General features: G+C 36.8%; 2 protein-coding genes across 2 annotated transcripts; one reads left to right on the top strand and one right to left on the bottom strand.

Moving 5' to 3' along the window:
• Window positions 1–120: 120 nt before the first annotated feature.
• On the top strand, window positions 121–3,149 carry TRIADDRAFT_61346 (uncharacterized protein; the record flags this gene model as incomplete). Its single annotated transcript, XM_002117325.1, has 5 exons — window positions 121–145; window positions 836–927; window positions 2,600–2,754; window positions 2,943–3,024; window positions 3,111–3,149. 5 exons carry the CDS (start codon window positions 121–123, stop codon window positions 3,147–3,149), a joined length of 393 nt encoding a protein of 130 aa, XP_002117361.1.
• Window positions 3,150–7,026: 3,877 nt separating this feature from the next.
• TRIADDRAFT_2482 (uncharacterized protein) lies at window positions 7,027–8,133 on the bottom strand (the record flags this gene model as incomplete). Its single annotated transcript, XM_002117268.1, has 1 exon — window positions 7,027–8,133. A coding segment is annotated over one exon (1,107 nt), but the record flags the coding sequence as incomplete, so codon positions are not given.
• Between the last annotated feature and the right edge of the window lie 7,365 nt (window positions 8,134–15,498).

Below are 15,498 nucleotides of genomic sequence, written 5' to 3'. Positions count from 1 at the left end.
GGCGCGGTTGACGTGTTCAACGCGTTCAATTGTTGCTGTTGTGTAGTCAATTTGTTGTGCTCATTTGCTTTCCCTTTCCGATTATATCAACAACTCTGCCCATTCTCAAGAACTTTCACCATGTTAGATGTAACGGATACACAAAGTAAGTATCTTCTATCACCTCTGGATTAGTAGATTAGAATAAACTGGTGTGCAACGCTACTATGGACATGCTCAACTTATTCTACCGGCTGATGGATGATGGGAAATACAGTCATTTGATCTGATGAAGCAACATTGGTGGTGCATGTCTTGATAACGGACCAACGACGTTGTTATGGATTGGACACAGTTTGAGTAGCTATCGTATGTCGAAGGCGTGTGGATAGTACAACAATCATGATGTGCTATCTGAACTACAGTAGATCATGGCAAAGTAAATGAGTGATAGGATAGACTTTGAATGAAAGCAAAGATAGCTCAGCTTTATGATTGAATTGGACAATCGTTGATGGTTGCAATGGATGAGTATCTGGGCAAGTGGAGTCGTTGAAATAACGCAAGGAGTCCATTCATGAATGATAGGTTATATGATCAGTCTTCTAGATTCAGTTTACAGCCCAATGGAAGTATTGACAAATCAATCAGTGGATACAAGCTTCCCTTTAGGATGGATTCATCATTTGTGTTTGACGATGTTGTGGATAGAGTCGCACTTACGATAATCGACGATATACCATGATTGGGATGTTTTGATACTTGCCAATTGCAGTCGATTAACTAGTGCTAATAGATCAAAAGATCATTTTCTACCCGTATTCAAGCATTTCTAATTCAATTTAATCTATTCTAGAAATTGGTATAGGAGTAACTGCATTTGGAATGTTCTTCCTCTTTCTTGGTATGCTTATGCTTTTTGATAAAGCATTACTGGCGGTAGGCAATGTAAGTAGATGATTACCAATGTTTTCATCCAAGTTGAATGATGACCATCGATCGTGTCAATATGCAATCTAATCCTTGCGCTAAATATGAATAGTAGTTACACTTTTGACGTAGTATCTACTCTATACTGAACAAGCGATCCCAATATTGTCTTTTATCTTCAAGCAACATACTACAATGGAATGCTAGCTCTAGTCTAGATTCCTAAGTTGATTCTACTTGACACAATTCGTCATACGGAGAGTATCACGATGTAGGCAAAATGAATAGTATATATAGATACAAACTATTCCTGTGATGTAGATGCAGTGTGTATTCATTATTGTTTACTCACGATGATGATAATTTGGATCAAAATATTCCTCGTTACTTCCAATCAACTAACTAATATGCGTATTCCAACCTCAGTTGGTTACGTGACTGTTATACCATTGCCATAAACTCCAAAATAGATGTGCAATACTGTATAATCCTAATTAAAGTTAATTGCATTAACGGACATCACCCATTGACGTCAGCTACGAGACAGAAACTAATCGTATTAGGGCTCTATTATACTTGCTAGTATTGCATTGGTTTTACTCTCAATATCTTCAACTAGAAAATATGCCAACCTTGAATTGATTGTCCAAGTATAATAATCCAATTAATCAAATTGAATGCGGCGGTGGTTTTTATCCCTGATCAAAATTCATTCCCTACGAGCATCATCCACTGTCAAATTTCATCTAGTATTCACTCATTCGCACCAAGAAGGTTTGCGATAAACTAGGCTTAAGTATGGATCTTGAACTACCGCCTCTCGGTATTATTACGCAGTTATACAATAATTTAGATAGAAATGCTAAGTAGACATGTTGTCAAATAGAATGGCAACATGGGAATAAATTGGATACGAGTAGTACTTTAAATTCCTAGAGGAAATAGCGCTACGCTAGTACTTCTGGTGTCTCCATCGAAGTGAATTGAAAACGCTTATAGAATATCTTCATGAAATGAATAAAATCGTAGATTCAATACAATAGCTTAACTGAATAGTCCATCGTTTAATTGTTCCAAGCATCTGGTGAACTTGACTATTGTAATATAAATTTTGTAAATTAATCGCATCAATTTTTTTCATCTTTCACAGTTAGTCATGTTATGCCACTCATTTATCGGTCGCCGATAAACTAATCGAGAGAATATGTGCCTACGCTACGTTGAAGGATCGGATAGTTATCATTTGTAGATAAAGTGTATCTCACGATATCGGTATAATGCTAGATTACATACACCTTCTAAAATTACTTTTACTCTATTAATAGGTAATCAAGGAAAAGATGAGTGCTGTATGACTCATCTCATATCGTTGTTACATTAAAATTATAAGTTCATATTGTGTTGAACTGATTCGGTTCTGCCATGTAAATGCAGTCAATGATTATTTTTCTTCTCCATTCTCTTGGTAGTACAATATCATAACGTTAAAGGGAGAAATGGCTAAAAAATAATCACAATGAATGCAGCCCGCATAAAATTGCTATTATAATTATTATTAACCATCTACAATCCTGATGTCGAAAGGGGTCTGCTGGTGCTTTGTTAATCATAGAGAGTTCCCTCTTTGTACGCATATATTACAATAGCAACTGATAAATGAATTTTGAACACTATTACATTTACTTTACAGATTCTATTTCTATCTGGCATTGGTATGGTTATAGGATTAGCTAGAACATATAGCTTTTTCTTTCAACGACATAAAATGAAAGGAACTGTATGCTTTTTCTTGGGTATTGTAATTGTAATATTTGGTTGGCCAGTCGTAGGGATGGTCATCGAAGCGTATGGATTCTTCTTATTATTTAGGCAAGTACTTACAACAATAGTGCACTCACATTAATAATGTTAAAGCGTTCGTAAATAAGCAAGCTTCCAATTGAAATGCATATATTATCATAGAAGTAAAAAGTGGCCTCTATGTATATTAAAGTGATCTTTTCATTAATCAATTTCAAATCATGTCGTTTCAGCGGGTTCTTGCCTGTTGTTATCAATTTTCTGCGTCGAGTACCAATTGTGGGTACATTTCTTAATTTACCTGGGATAAGTGGAGTGAGTACTTATTTTCCTAATTAACACTATAAATGCTATGCAGGTGTATGGATAATCCTTTTTCACTTTCTTTATCCATGATGTAGGTTATTGACCGAATCATTGGACCTCATTCAGTGATCTAACCTAAATTAATTTGATGAAAATTATAAGTCTTATAATTGTAAATGGCATTAGCTGTTAATGACAAATATCTAAGAGCAATAAAAACAACTGAATTACCTTGAGCTATTTCAAATCTGGAGTAAAATAAGGATACGAAATTTTAAAAGCTACATTTGCGATAGATATATGATTACGCTTAAATTTTACTCTATCATCTAACGGTAGCAATTGACAAAATTAGAAATTAATTCTTTTCCGCGTACTGATAAATATGTAGTTTATAGCATGCCATCATGATAACAATAAGATGTGTAGAATGTTTCTGTTACACTTGATGTAAAAAGGTAAGTTATTGAAAATGAAGTAATCTAGTCCAATATTATCAACGTCTACTGGTATTTTAGTAAAACTCTAGCAACAGTAAACAAAAACATTAACCCTGTAAATAACATTCCTAATCTATACATCACCGTTCCGTAATTCTTATGGGATATGAAAGTGATTTCAATGATCAAGTTTCCATCTTTTCACTGAAATTATCTTCTACTGAATATTAATGATGATCGCACTTAAAGACCTTATTTCTTTCAGCTCTAAATATTATCCTCCAATTTCATTGAATCGTATAGTATCAATTTATTCGTAAATGTGATACTAATTATTAGCATTGAATGCAACGGTGATAGCAATATAAATTTTAAATTACAACATGTGAATAATATAAGATTTGTTACAATTGGCGTGCTGTACATTAAATCATCATGGGCATATATAATTTAACCGGCTTATATTAATTGGAGCTGAAGGCTTTGGCTAACAATTTGCCATTTGAATCATAGTATCATTATAGGAATATATATTAAATTAGTAAGCTTATATAATAAATAATAATATTATTACAATGGCACTTAACACATATTATCTAACAATACAAGAAAATGCTGCTAACTTAATCCAACCGGATCTAATAATTACATTCTTCAAATTGTAAGGGTAACTTTCAAATTATGCTAAAACTATCACAAGCTTTTGTTACCCATGTACTTACATGTATACAAAAGTATATACGGCATACAATAATCCACAAGCAATTGCAGAACAGTGTCAAAATAACATCAACAATTCCGATCTACATTAGCAATAGATTAATAAATCTCGAAGAAAGACAATGCTATAGATCGTTAGTACATCTATCACTGCAACAAAACTGCTAGTGATAGTATATTGATGTTATGATACAATACATAAGTAAAGGATACAGCATTACTATACAGTGAAACGATAGAAAGGCTAAGTAAGAATCTAACAAAACACCGAAAGTATCTATTTCTGTAACAGCAACATCAGCGTAATTTTATACATTACTTAATAAAAAGTCTTTCCAGTAAGATATGCAATTTTATGTCAATAAATCAAATACACATATAAAAAAATTGGTCAATATGCTATATTTGATTGATATATAGATAGGATTATATACCATTGGTTCAGCATTGTAAATACATTGACGTCGTAATAATGAATAACGATGGTTATAATTAATAATTGTACTGCAGATGATGGGTTATAAATTCCTACGAAAAATTAATACGGTGTAGAGTACTGCTAATCTCTATACATTAATAATTCACGAACAACATTAGTTCAACAAAAATTGCTAATTTAAACAAGAATCCCTCCACATCGAATTAAGATAATACAACGTCAATCAATTAAAAAGTTAAATATCATCTAATTATCGATTCGTTACTAACTACATTCATAATGCGTGCTATATTGTGGTGTTCCTCTAATTATATCACTCCACTGACATTTATAAAACTTTCCCTTCGAATAACAAGATCAAATTACTAATAATACAACAGGCCTAATGAAATATTGACAAGAATTATTCTATCATAACACACTCTGCTCATTCTAAATCCTATCTACGAGTACATCTAACAATCTTAGAATAAAATTGATTTGGTTAAGTAAAAATTTCATATCAAATATAACACACAATACTTACTTGACTTCAGTTTTAAAAAAATCTAAGTTATAACAATTCTATTATATGCATCTATATAAATTAATTATATAATAACGTTTAACGATGCATGTGCAATAAGTTAACGAATTTTTGAACAAACACATATTAATTAGGGATGCCACTGGAATAATATTATAAAATTAAATAGTATTTTCGCTTAATGGTGATGTTAATTAGTAGTTATCCCTTCAAGATACGCACACTTTGAAGGAAAAATGAACTACACAATGTGAGGGTATTAATTGATACGCTACTATGTACACCTGGAGATAAATAAGCAGCATCGAGGTTAACGAATTTTTGCACAAAAACATATTAATTAGGGATGCCACTGGAACAATGTTATAAAATTAAATAGTATTTTCGCTTAATGGTGATGTTAGTAGTTATCCCTTCAAGATACGCACACTTTGAAGGAAAAATGAACTACACAATGTGAGGGTATTAATTGATACACTACTATGTACACAAGGAAATAAATAAGCAGCATCAAGTATTGGCACTAAGACCTATTTTGTAACTGAATCGTACGATATATATATATATATGGAATACCGTCATTCACAATCAGTTAATCGATAAAAAATGAATAAATTACAGTTTTAACGTTGAACTTGTAGAACTAAAAATATTTCCTCAAGGGATGCGTATATAATTACAAATGGAATTTAGCTCAATTAAAATATTTGGGTGACGATATCGTACCTATTAATCAATGATGATTTCCCACTCTTTATCGTAACTAGTGATGCCATATCTCATTAAATGATAGCTGTAAAAACAATCGTAAATGGATTGAAAAGCAGGCAAAATATCACCTCTTGCAATAAATAAAACTGTCATTTAGATTCAACATTGTCATATTTGTAAATATAATTTAATACACTAGACTAATACAATTTTATCTTGGCTCATGAATTGTGAGCGCTAATTTTTCGTGGCTTTCGAGTATAGCCAACGCTACTGCTATAGGTGTCTAGAGTACTAATGCTACCTGACGGTGAATTTGATATTCGCGGTGTATGAGCTAGTGAGTTTTGGTGTGCTTCGTCTGATCCTATAAGCTTACTCTTCTTTCGAGGTAATTTATGACTCTTGCTATTGGAATGAATACGAAGTTCATCTCCAGTACCTGATGAACTTGGAGTTGATAAGCTACCACCACGTCCATCGAAAGATCTGCTATCGCCATTTTTACGTAGACCAGGTAGACGATGACGATAATCGCTACCGCTTGATCCTTCACCTTCAGTTGAAACTCGACATGATCGATCGTTAACCTTGCCATTACCGTGATGGTGATCATTACTTTTGATAGAATCTTGGCCAGCATCAGCTAATGGACGAGAACTACTGCTACCGCGATTATTAGCTGACGACGAATTTTCGTGTGTAGAAGCAGAACTACCTAGAGTGCCCAATGTATACCGTCTTGCAGGTTGTTGAGAAGTTAATTCTTGGCTAGATGACTGTTGTCGTGATAATTTGCCTTCACTAAACACCCTACCTCTCTGTTCTTCTTTGGCTATTGACAGCTGCGGTTCCAAGTAACTTGGTCCATGGCGTACTGCTGAAGGTGTATCAACTACAATTCGTAACTGATGCTCTGGTGACGCTTCTACAGGCGATGTTGATGATCTTTCAATTGCAGCATAATCTGAGCCATTAGGAATATCAGGCTCATTTGTAATATGATATGAATTATCTACTTGTGGCATACCCGTGACAGCTATGCGGCGATTTTCTGTACTATACTTAGAATAAGAATCCAATTGAACCAATTGCGTTCTTTTCTTGAACCAATTTTTGGGTGTCCATTTAAATTGGCGCCTATCTTGATGCTCCGATTTTAATTTGGCCAATTTATAGTAATAGGTAAAATTGGAGACAATAATTGGAACCGGCAAAGCGATGCATAATACACCAGTGACTGCACATAATGAACCTATGATTTGGCCTAATCCTGTTCTGGGAGAAATGTCACCATAGCCTACTGTTGTCATCGTGATAACAGCCCACCAGAAAGCATGAGGTATGCTCTGGAATTCTTTACCGTTACGTTCATATTCAAAGAAGTAGACAAAACTGGAAAAGAGTATAACACAAATAACAAGAATACAACCAAGCATAAATAATTCATTCATGCTCGATTTAAATGTTTTGCCTAATGTTTGAAGGCCACTGGAATGACGTGATAATTTAAAAATTCTGAGTACACGAGCTAAGCGCAATACTCTGAGTGCTTCCACGGTCGTAACATTAGGATTACCATTAGTTCTCATAATTAAGGTAATATAGTAGGGCATAATTGCTAAAAAATCGATAATATTCATAGGAGAAATGACAAATTTCCATTTGCTAGGACAAGCTAGAAAGCGTATAATTAATTCAAAAGTAAACCAAACTACACACATTGTTTCGACATTGTACAATGCGTCAGCATTCCTAGTTGCTGTTCTATTTTGCTCAACCGTAACATTACTTTTATTTCTGAAATTCACATTAAATCCATCAACAGTTTCTAGACAAAATACTGCAACCGACAGCAGTATAATAGCCATTGAAAAGAAAGCAACACATTTTGCCATCATTGATGTATCAGGATATTCAAATAGCAGCCAAATGCGTCGTTTGATTTTATTTTGGGGTAGTAAGGGTGCAGGGTCTTCTTCCATTCCTTCGACTTTGCGTAAATGACTTAAAACTTCAGGCTCGATTTGAAAGAAGCATAATTCTTCATAAAAGATATCCCACGGAACAGTCGATGGTCGATTTAAACGTCCTTCACTTTGATAGTAATAGAGTATAGCTTCAAATGATTGACGATGACGATCAAAGAAATACTCCTTTCGTTCATAATCATAGTAACGATCACGACGTGCACGATTACCTAATAATGTATTAGGATGTTTTATTAATGTCGATTCATACGTTTCGAAGCGTAGACCGCTAACATTGATAGCAACTCTTTCGATATCTTCTAGCTTTTGAGGCTGCCTTGGTTGATGATTGATATTTAATGGTTGTAATCCAAGAGAAGGAGCCATGCTGTCTTCATCAGTTGATGACGATCCTCCGGTTGGTGGGAAGGCTGCCATGCTTCCATTATTGAAAGCCACTTCAGAATTGACCGCTAACATGTGAAGGCCAATCATTATACCAATTGTGGATATTAACAGCTTTCAATGATAAACCAGTATATTCTTTGTAGATTATCCACTAGAATATATCCACTATCACAACTGGATCCTTCACTGGATCAAATTGATGTCTGAGTCCTGCCGATGGATAAAGTTAATTGAGGAAAAGGATTTACAGTTAATAATATCATTTGGTCTAAAAATGTGATGTGTTTTACAAGTTGGTACGAAGTGTAAAAGGCAATGTTTCAACTTTTTGAATTGGATTTTAATCTAACGGAAATATTCACAAAGGCAACAGGAAGAAATCACTGCTCCATCAATAGATGCAAAAATATGCCTGCATTGTAACACTTTGAGGATTAAATCTATAAAGTTATATTATACGAAAGTGATGTAATTCAATTATGATAATTAAATATTCATGGGTATTCCTGAAGTACGATGAAAAAAGGGTTTTGGCCTTTTAGTGACGTAGAATACAATAGTGTTCAAGATCCAATATGTACTAGCTATTGCGGCATACTGTCTACGGCGTCATGAGATGAAGAAAGATTAATAATATAAATAATTATTTCAATTTAAGCAAACCAAGTCTTTTTATCGAAGTAGGTTACATTCCTATGCGTGCTTATGCTATAGCACCTTCAATGACTACTGTACTAACAGAATTGCAATCATTACGAGAGAAAATAGCAGTTACGCCAGTTTAGAAAGTGTACAATACGTTTTTCATAAGAAGAATTAGGATTATACTAAGGGTGTAATCCAACTACCGTTCTGTTTGTATCATGTTCCATTGGTTAGTTACATGACAAATAGCGATTCAGCAATGGCATAACAGTTCTTCATTCGCTAATACATTAAGAAGTATTTCTTATTTTGAGATCACTCCAACAATTCAGGCCAATAAGCAAGCGTTTCTTGTTCTCTAATATACGTATAGTACTACTGTACGTTATCATGTAACAGCCAATATTCAGGGAAAAATGAGAAATATCAATTGATTACGGAAATAACGAAGAAAATGATGAATTTATTTGATGTACTGTTAACGATCATCATAGCTTTTATGATCATCAAGCAAAGAGATGATAAGTGGAACAGTTTGAACTAACAGTAAGAAAAAAATATCAAGCAGCATTTGTAATTTAATGGCCGCATAGGAGACTACCGCAAGCTTATATATACATACGGTAGACGTAGGTTATCCTCCGATAGTCTAGAATAGTAATCGGTCGAATATTGTCAATTTAAAAGTCTTACCAATTATAATGCAATTTGCTGAGTTGTCGTTGTTGCCGCGATGAAAAAAATGATATCAAATCAGCGATCCGTTACCAAACTGGACTAGTTGGAAAATACTTTCATAAAATGCAGGAAAATTGAAGTGGAACTTTTCAATGGATAGTAATGTGCAAGTTGAGAGAAATCACTTGTTGGTCGTCGCCATGTTAACGGAATGATGAAAACTTGTTGACTTTTCTTTGTTATTTGTTCTCTTACTATAATCAATAATAACAATGACCGCATACAAATAATAACTCAAGTTAGTAGATGGCAGTAAAATAATTAAGTTAATGTTGTAAAAAATGTTCAACTGAATAAGTATCGGAGTACTAGTATCCATTTAAATCATCAACATGGATAGAAGGCTATCTTGGCTAAGTTGGATACAAGTGGAATTGAAATTTGAGGGCTAAATCAGGTGGTCAAGGAATGGTTTACTTGCCATCCTGACGGTGTATTTTTGTCGCCAAATTTCAAAAATGTCCATGAAAATAGTCGGTTACTGTAGGCAATAGCCACTTGGCAACAATACGACTGGCTGTTGTCTAACGGTTTAACATTTACATTACGTAGAAAATGACTCCATTATCTTAAATCAAATAAAGACCAGTCATACATGACTGAAGATTGATGTAGCAGGTCCATGAGAAATTAGTGTTACTATTCTCTTCAATGAAAACGTCTTATCAACAATCAAGTAGGGTAGAGCTCTTTCGTTGGCAATGCTGTGATTGTGGATGATGGAGAGGAACTCGATTGCATGAATTTTCAGTCACGTTATTACGGCAAATTAGCCTAATGTTAAAGCGTGGCCGTTATGAGTATCTCTCTACAGGTGTGACGGGTAGGACGTGAAAGTAGAATCGTTTCTATTGAAATTGTATCGAGCAGGATCCAAGTCAATGGTTATTCAATTTCAAGCCATGATGGCAAGCGAGCGAGTTGGCCATCTTATGCATAGGGAAAAGGTATCCAAGGGTAATTGTATTTTCAATCGGTTGTGTACAACCAATGTGGATATTATATTGTCCGTTATCAAGTGAAATGAAGGCGATCAATGAATCAACGTCGAGACTCAACTTTTACTTTTGCTGATCGAAGACAACGTTATACACGTATAGTATAGAGCGAATTATTAGGTCCTATCAGGGGACAGATAGGACTACCGCAGTTCAAAACAGTGAGAAAAGATTGAAAAAAAAAAAAAAAAAAAAAATGAGTAAAGACAAAGAATATGGTCAAGCTTGAAGCCATTGTAGAACAGGTTTCTCTAGACTTGCAACACCAACGACTGTATCAACAAGGCAAGGCAAAAATCAGAACGAAAATCCATTTGATCACAAATGAGGGGATAAAAGGCAAAGAAAATAGACTATGATATCGATGGAAGGTTAATCCTTCCATTGGCGCATCATCATAAAATTGAAAATATACCACATGCTGAAAGCCAGCTCTGATAGATATTCCAATTTCATGACACTTTGTATGTAATTGAAATACGACTTGACCTATGGCCATGGGCAACATTGAAAGCAGTCAAAGAAATGGGTAGCCATTGAAGATCGACTACTGCTTGTACGAATGGAATAGGTGCAAAAGAAATGGATAGATGTCGTAGTTTGTAAGCAATGATGAATTCTACTGTACAAATAGCCAAATACGATGGGAACGGATCAGGCGAAAGGATATGCGGCTGTCGCTGTATGGCCCCATTACAGTATCCCACCGCCAACCCTTGTGCAATGTTGATGGTATAAAACGCCATGAGAAGGAAAGAGATGATGAAGAGGAAGAAGAAGCGAAACGTCGAGTCTACCCTGCTATGACGTTGGACATGACAGCAAATGTACAATATGTCGATAGACTTTGAAAAGACAGTGTCCGACTGAATAGCAAGAGGAAAAAAAAAAAGTGACGCGTTGCACTCACCGGGTAGGAAAAATACTGTGAAAGAATGAAGAAACGACGTTAAAGAGAGAGTGAGATGTGGAATCCTTTCTCTTTGGTTTAGACTATGGATTTGAAATGGATAATTATTTAGAGGCGATCCATGGTTGAAACGGATTGCTCAACAAGTGGAAAAAAAGATTACACCATCATGCTTGGTATGATGATGTTTATGTGGCGATTTTAGCTTTCAAGTTGCGACCCATAAAAGCGCGAGCGCATTGACAAATAGAGCAAAAAGAGAAATAGTCAAGTGGCAATGGGGGGAGGATGATGGAATTCAAATTGGCATTGGGTGCAACAAGTGGGTTTTACCTGTGGATGAGCGGACATGAAAGTTGGAGGATATCGGAAAAATTGAAAAGATGAAAACTTTCTTTTGTATACCGTTGTTGTTGAATTGCGTTCTTATTTGATCAGGTTGAATTAACCTTTGTCAAGCTTGTCCTTCTTGCTGTCTATTAAACTAATTAATACAGTCTTGTCAATGCAGTCACCGACTCTTACTATTGGATAGTGTACGCTATGACTGACATATTGCATACTGTTCAACCAAGGTAGAAAAGAGAACAAGTTGAGAAAATGCCCGACAAGAGACAAAAGCGATCGCCAAGCTGTAGGGGAAAAAAAAAAAAGAGGAGAAGAAAAAAAAAAAAAGAAGAAATCCTACAGTGCAGTAGTGTCCAGTCCTACTGTACTAGACACTGTACAGGACAGTGGACTACTGTAGTCAGCTGAAGAAAAGACGCTGCAGTACACAGCAGATACAATGCAAACTACTGTGGAATACAGTACTGCACACTGTACAGTAGGGGACACGATGACGTCAGAAAAAGGTGGCGACGCTGCTTGAATTCCTTTTGCAGATGAAGGTGAGCTTGCGCAATACAACTCGATGGGCCATTGGCTAGATCTGCATCTCTTATTCGCTATACTGTACACTGTCGATGGCCTTGATACGCGTGATTGATCCAAGGTAGGCGTGGATCATAGAATTAATGAACTGTATGGGCGTGATCGGTCCTTCCGTGCAAGATACCTCTAGCCAATGACTCATTCCTGTAGTGGACAGTGTATTCAAGAAATTGTCTGCAGAAATGCCTGGTTGCGATGTACGTTTGCGCTGTCGGCTGAGTCGATCAGCACAGTATACTGTGCAATAGTGATCAGCATTTGTATGGTACTACTACTTTGCAAGTCACTGACATAGCAAACATATCCGAGCTAATCTAGCCAACATTGGACACTTGTTGTCCATAGCCATCAACGAACGCCTGGAAGAACGGCGCTGCAATCCTTCTACAGTACAGTAGTATTGTAGAGTACAGTCCAATCAGGGACTACAGTACTGTACACTGTACAGTACTGTAGTGTGCTGTCGACAATTTTGCGACGGTCTCTTCTCAGTCAAGTTTGATCTGCAATTGGCTGAGTTTGCGCAAATCTCTGTGTGAAATTCTATTTTGACGGCATAGTACAGCACTTCACTTAACAGTGATGGAATTTTGACATACTGTACTGTACAGTAAGAGAATTTTTCGACGCTCTCTTNTCAGCCAAGCTTGATCTTCCAATTGGCAGAGTTTGGGCAAATCTTCGTGTGCAATTCTGCTTTTACGACATAGTAGAGAACAGACTTTAGACCTGACTGAACTGTACTCTACTGTACTTCACAGTGATGGAATCCCTCTGCTGAACAGTACAGTGCTGTACACTGTACACTGTGCACTGTACTGTATAATACTGTACTGTAAGAGAATTGGGGAACGCTCTCTTTTCAAGCAAGCTTGATCTGCAATTGGCTGAGTTTGCGCACATCTCCGTCTGAAATTCTGTTTTGACGGCATAGTACAGCACTTAACTACGGTGGCCCAGAAGGCTCAGACGGTGACGGTAAAAATAGCATGTACCAAAAGCTGGATCTGCAATTGGCTGAGTTTGCGCAAATCTCCGTCTGAAATCCTGGTTGTAAAGGTACAGTACACTACTGTGTACTGTACATACCTCATAGAGGGTCTCTACAGTACAGTACAGTACAGTACTGCACACTAATGTTAGGGTTAGGGTTAGCGTTAGCGTTACGGTGAAAAGCAGACTACCGTCATACTGTACTGTAGAAGATCTTCTTGTAGTCTACTGTACAGTCTACAGTGCACAGTATGACTATCATGAGACAAAAGTACTGTACTGTACACCACTTCCAGTATCAACTTTGATCGGCCACGGCAGGTACTGTAGCTGTAGGAGTGTCGATCACGCTTGAGGAGAAATGGCGGGAAAGCGTCAATGACTCTACCCTACACGACTACGGCCAGTGTGACTGGACGTATGTGCTTCACACCACACACCAGTGACACACCACCACCACGCCACAATGCGCTGGCCATCGAGAATACTGCACCAAACGAGTGACGCCAAAGACGATTGAGACTGACCCAAGTGACGCTATCGCCTTGACGCTACAAGGTGACAGGTCTTGTCAGTGACAACATCCAGTAGGCCGTTGGCCAAGGTCAACATCGGCATGCGCATACCAAGTTGTTGAGTCCAAGTTGGCGTTGACTACCATACTGGCAAGTTAGGCAGTCCTATCGCAATCCTTTGCCATCGTAGCTCCAAGCAATCCTCACCAACTTGCAGCCATTGCCATCGCCAAAAGTAAGTTTGCTGTTCATTTAGGCTATTGATAATGATAGAAAGGTAAGAAAATGAAGAAGGGGGAAAACTTGACGATAGAGATTGATTGTAGGGCTCAATCTATGCTGTCGTTGAATATTATAAAGCGTTGCAATCGGTCGTCTTCATCTCTTGTAAAAAGCAAAATGTTGTATGCAAAGTGGGGGATCCATGGCATACAGTCTCCACTTCATTAAAAAGGATCCATTGATTTGTTTAGGAGGCAGAAAATAGCCTTCAGACCCCACAGAAACAACTTAAATACTTGCTTCCATGACTGAAGATTAGGGCAGATAGGCTATGGCTCAGTAGATTCAAACGCACGCCTTTGGGATACATTCACATTCGAGTAGCGCGATCATCATTGAATGGGAAAAGTCTTTTTCATCATGGTCCATTCTCCTTGCTTACTGGATTCATCATACTATCTCAACCATCAAGCATTGAATAGGATCTAAAGGACATGGAGTCTATTGATTTGAATTGAACTCTTTGCCGCAATTGCTCTCCTACCTACTGGATCATCAGCGTACTTTGAATGGGTACGGCAGCACAAGAAATTGAGTGTGCACATCATACGCGTAATATTGCAAAATGGTTGTAGCGGCGATCATACAATCATCAATTTTGCAGGACATTCTACAAAATAACTTGAAAGACTATGCAGCCATTTTTCCATTGCATGTTTACCAAGACAAGCAAAGAAATGGTGTAGTCTCCTTTGATCGCTTGACGAGAAAATAATTTTCAACTGGCTATATGACATCTGCATCCATCCTGTTGGGAGGGTATCCACCATCGAGTGCCCACAGTACTGCGGTCAAGACTCTCTATCAGAGAAGAGAGTACGTCATTCAATTTGCTCATTGCCCAATTTGCTTGATTGTAGACAACCAAAATGGGATCAAACTTGCCTCCTACATCAACAGATAGCTTATTGCTTTGATGGATTGGACAATTTTACACATTCTTCGCCATAGCGTACACCTACAATACTGTAGAGGGGAAATCATGATCTGCCAGAGTTCAATCTGAAATCCCTTTGCCAAAGTCAATCACAAGCTTAGCCGATTCAACCAATTCCCCTTGATGCCTGCAACCGCCTAGTTCTCAATCATAAGCAGGTGTACGTCCAGTATATGAATTTTACTGCCTGCAACCGCCTAGTTCTCAATCATAACCAGCTCTATGTCCAGTATATAAATTTGACTGCCTGCAACCGCCTAGTTCTCAATCATAACCAGCTCTATGTCCAGTATATGAATTTGACTGCCTGCAACCGCC

This window comes from Trichoplax adhaerens, genomic scaffold, assembly GCF_000150275.1.
Source record: "Trichoplax adhaerens TRIADscaffold_23 genomic scaffold, whole genome shotgun sequence".
Classification (NCBI taxonomy): Eukaryota; Metazoa; Placozoa; class Uniplacotomia; order Trichoplacea; family Trichoplacidae; genus Trichoplax; species Trichoplax adhaerens.
This window is presented reverse-complemented; position numbering and strand designations above follow the sequence as displayed.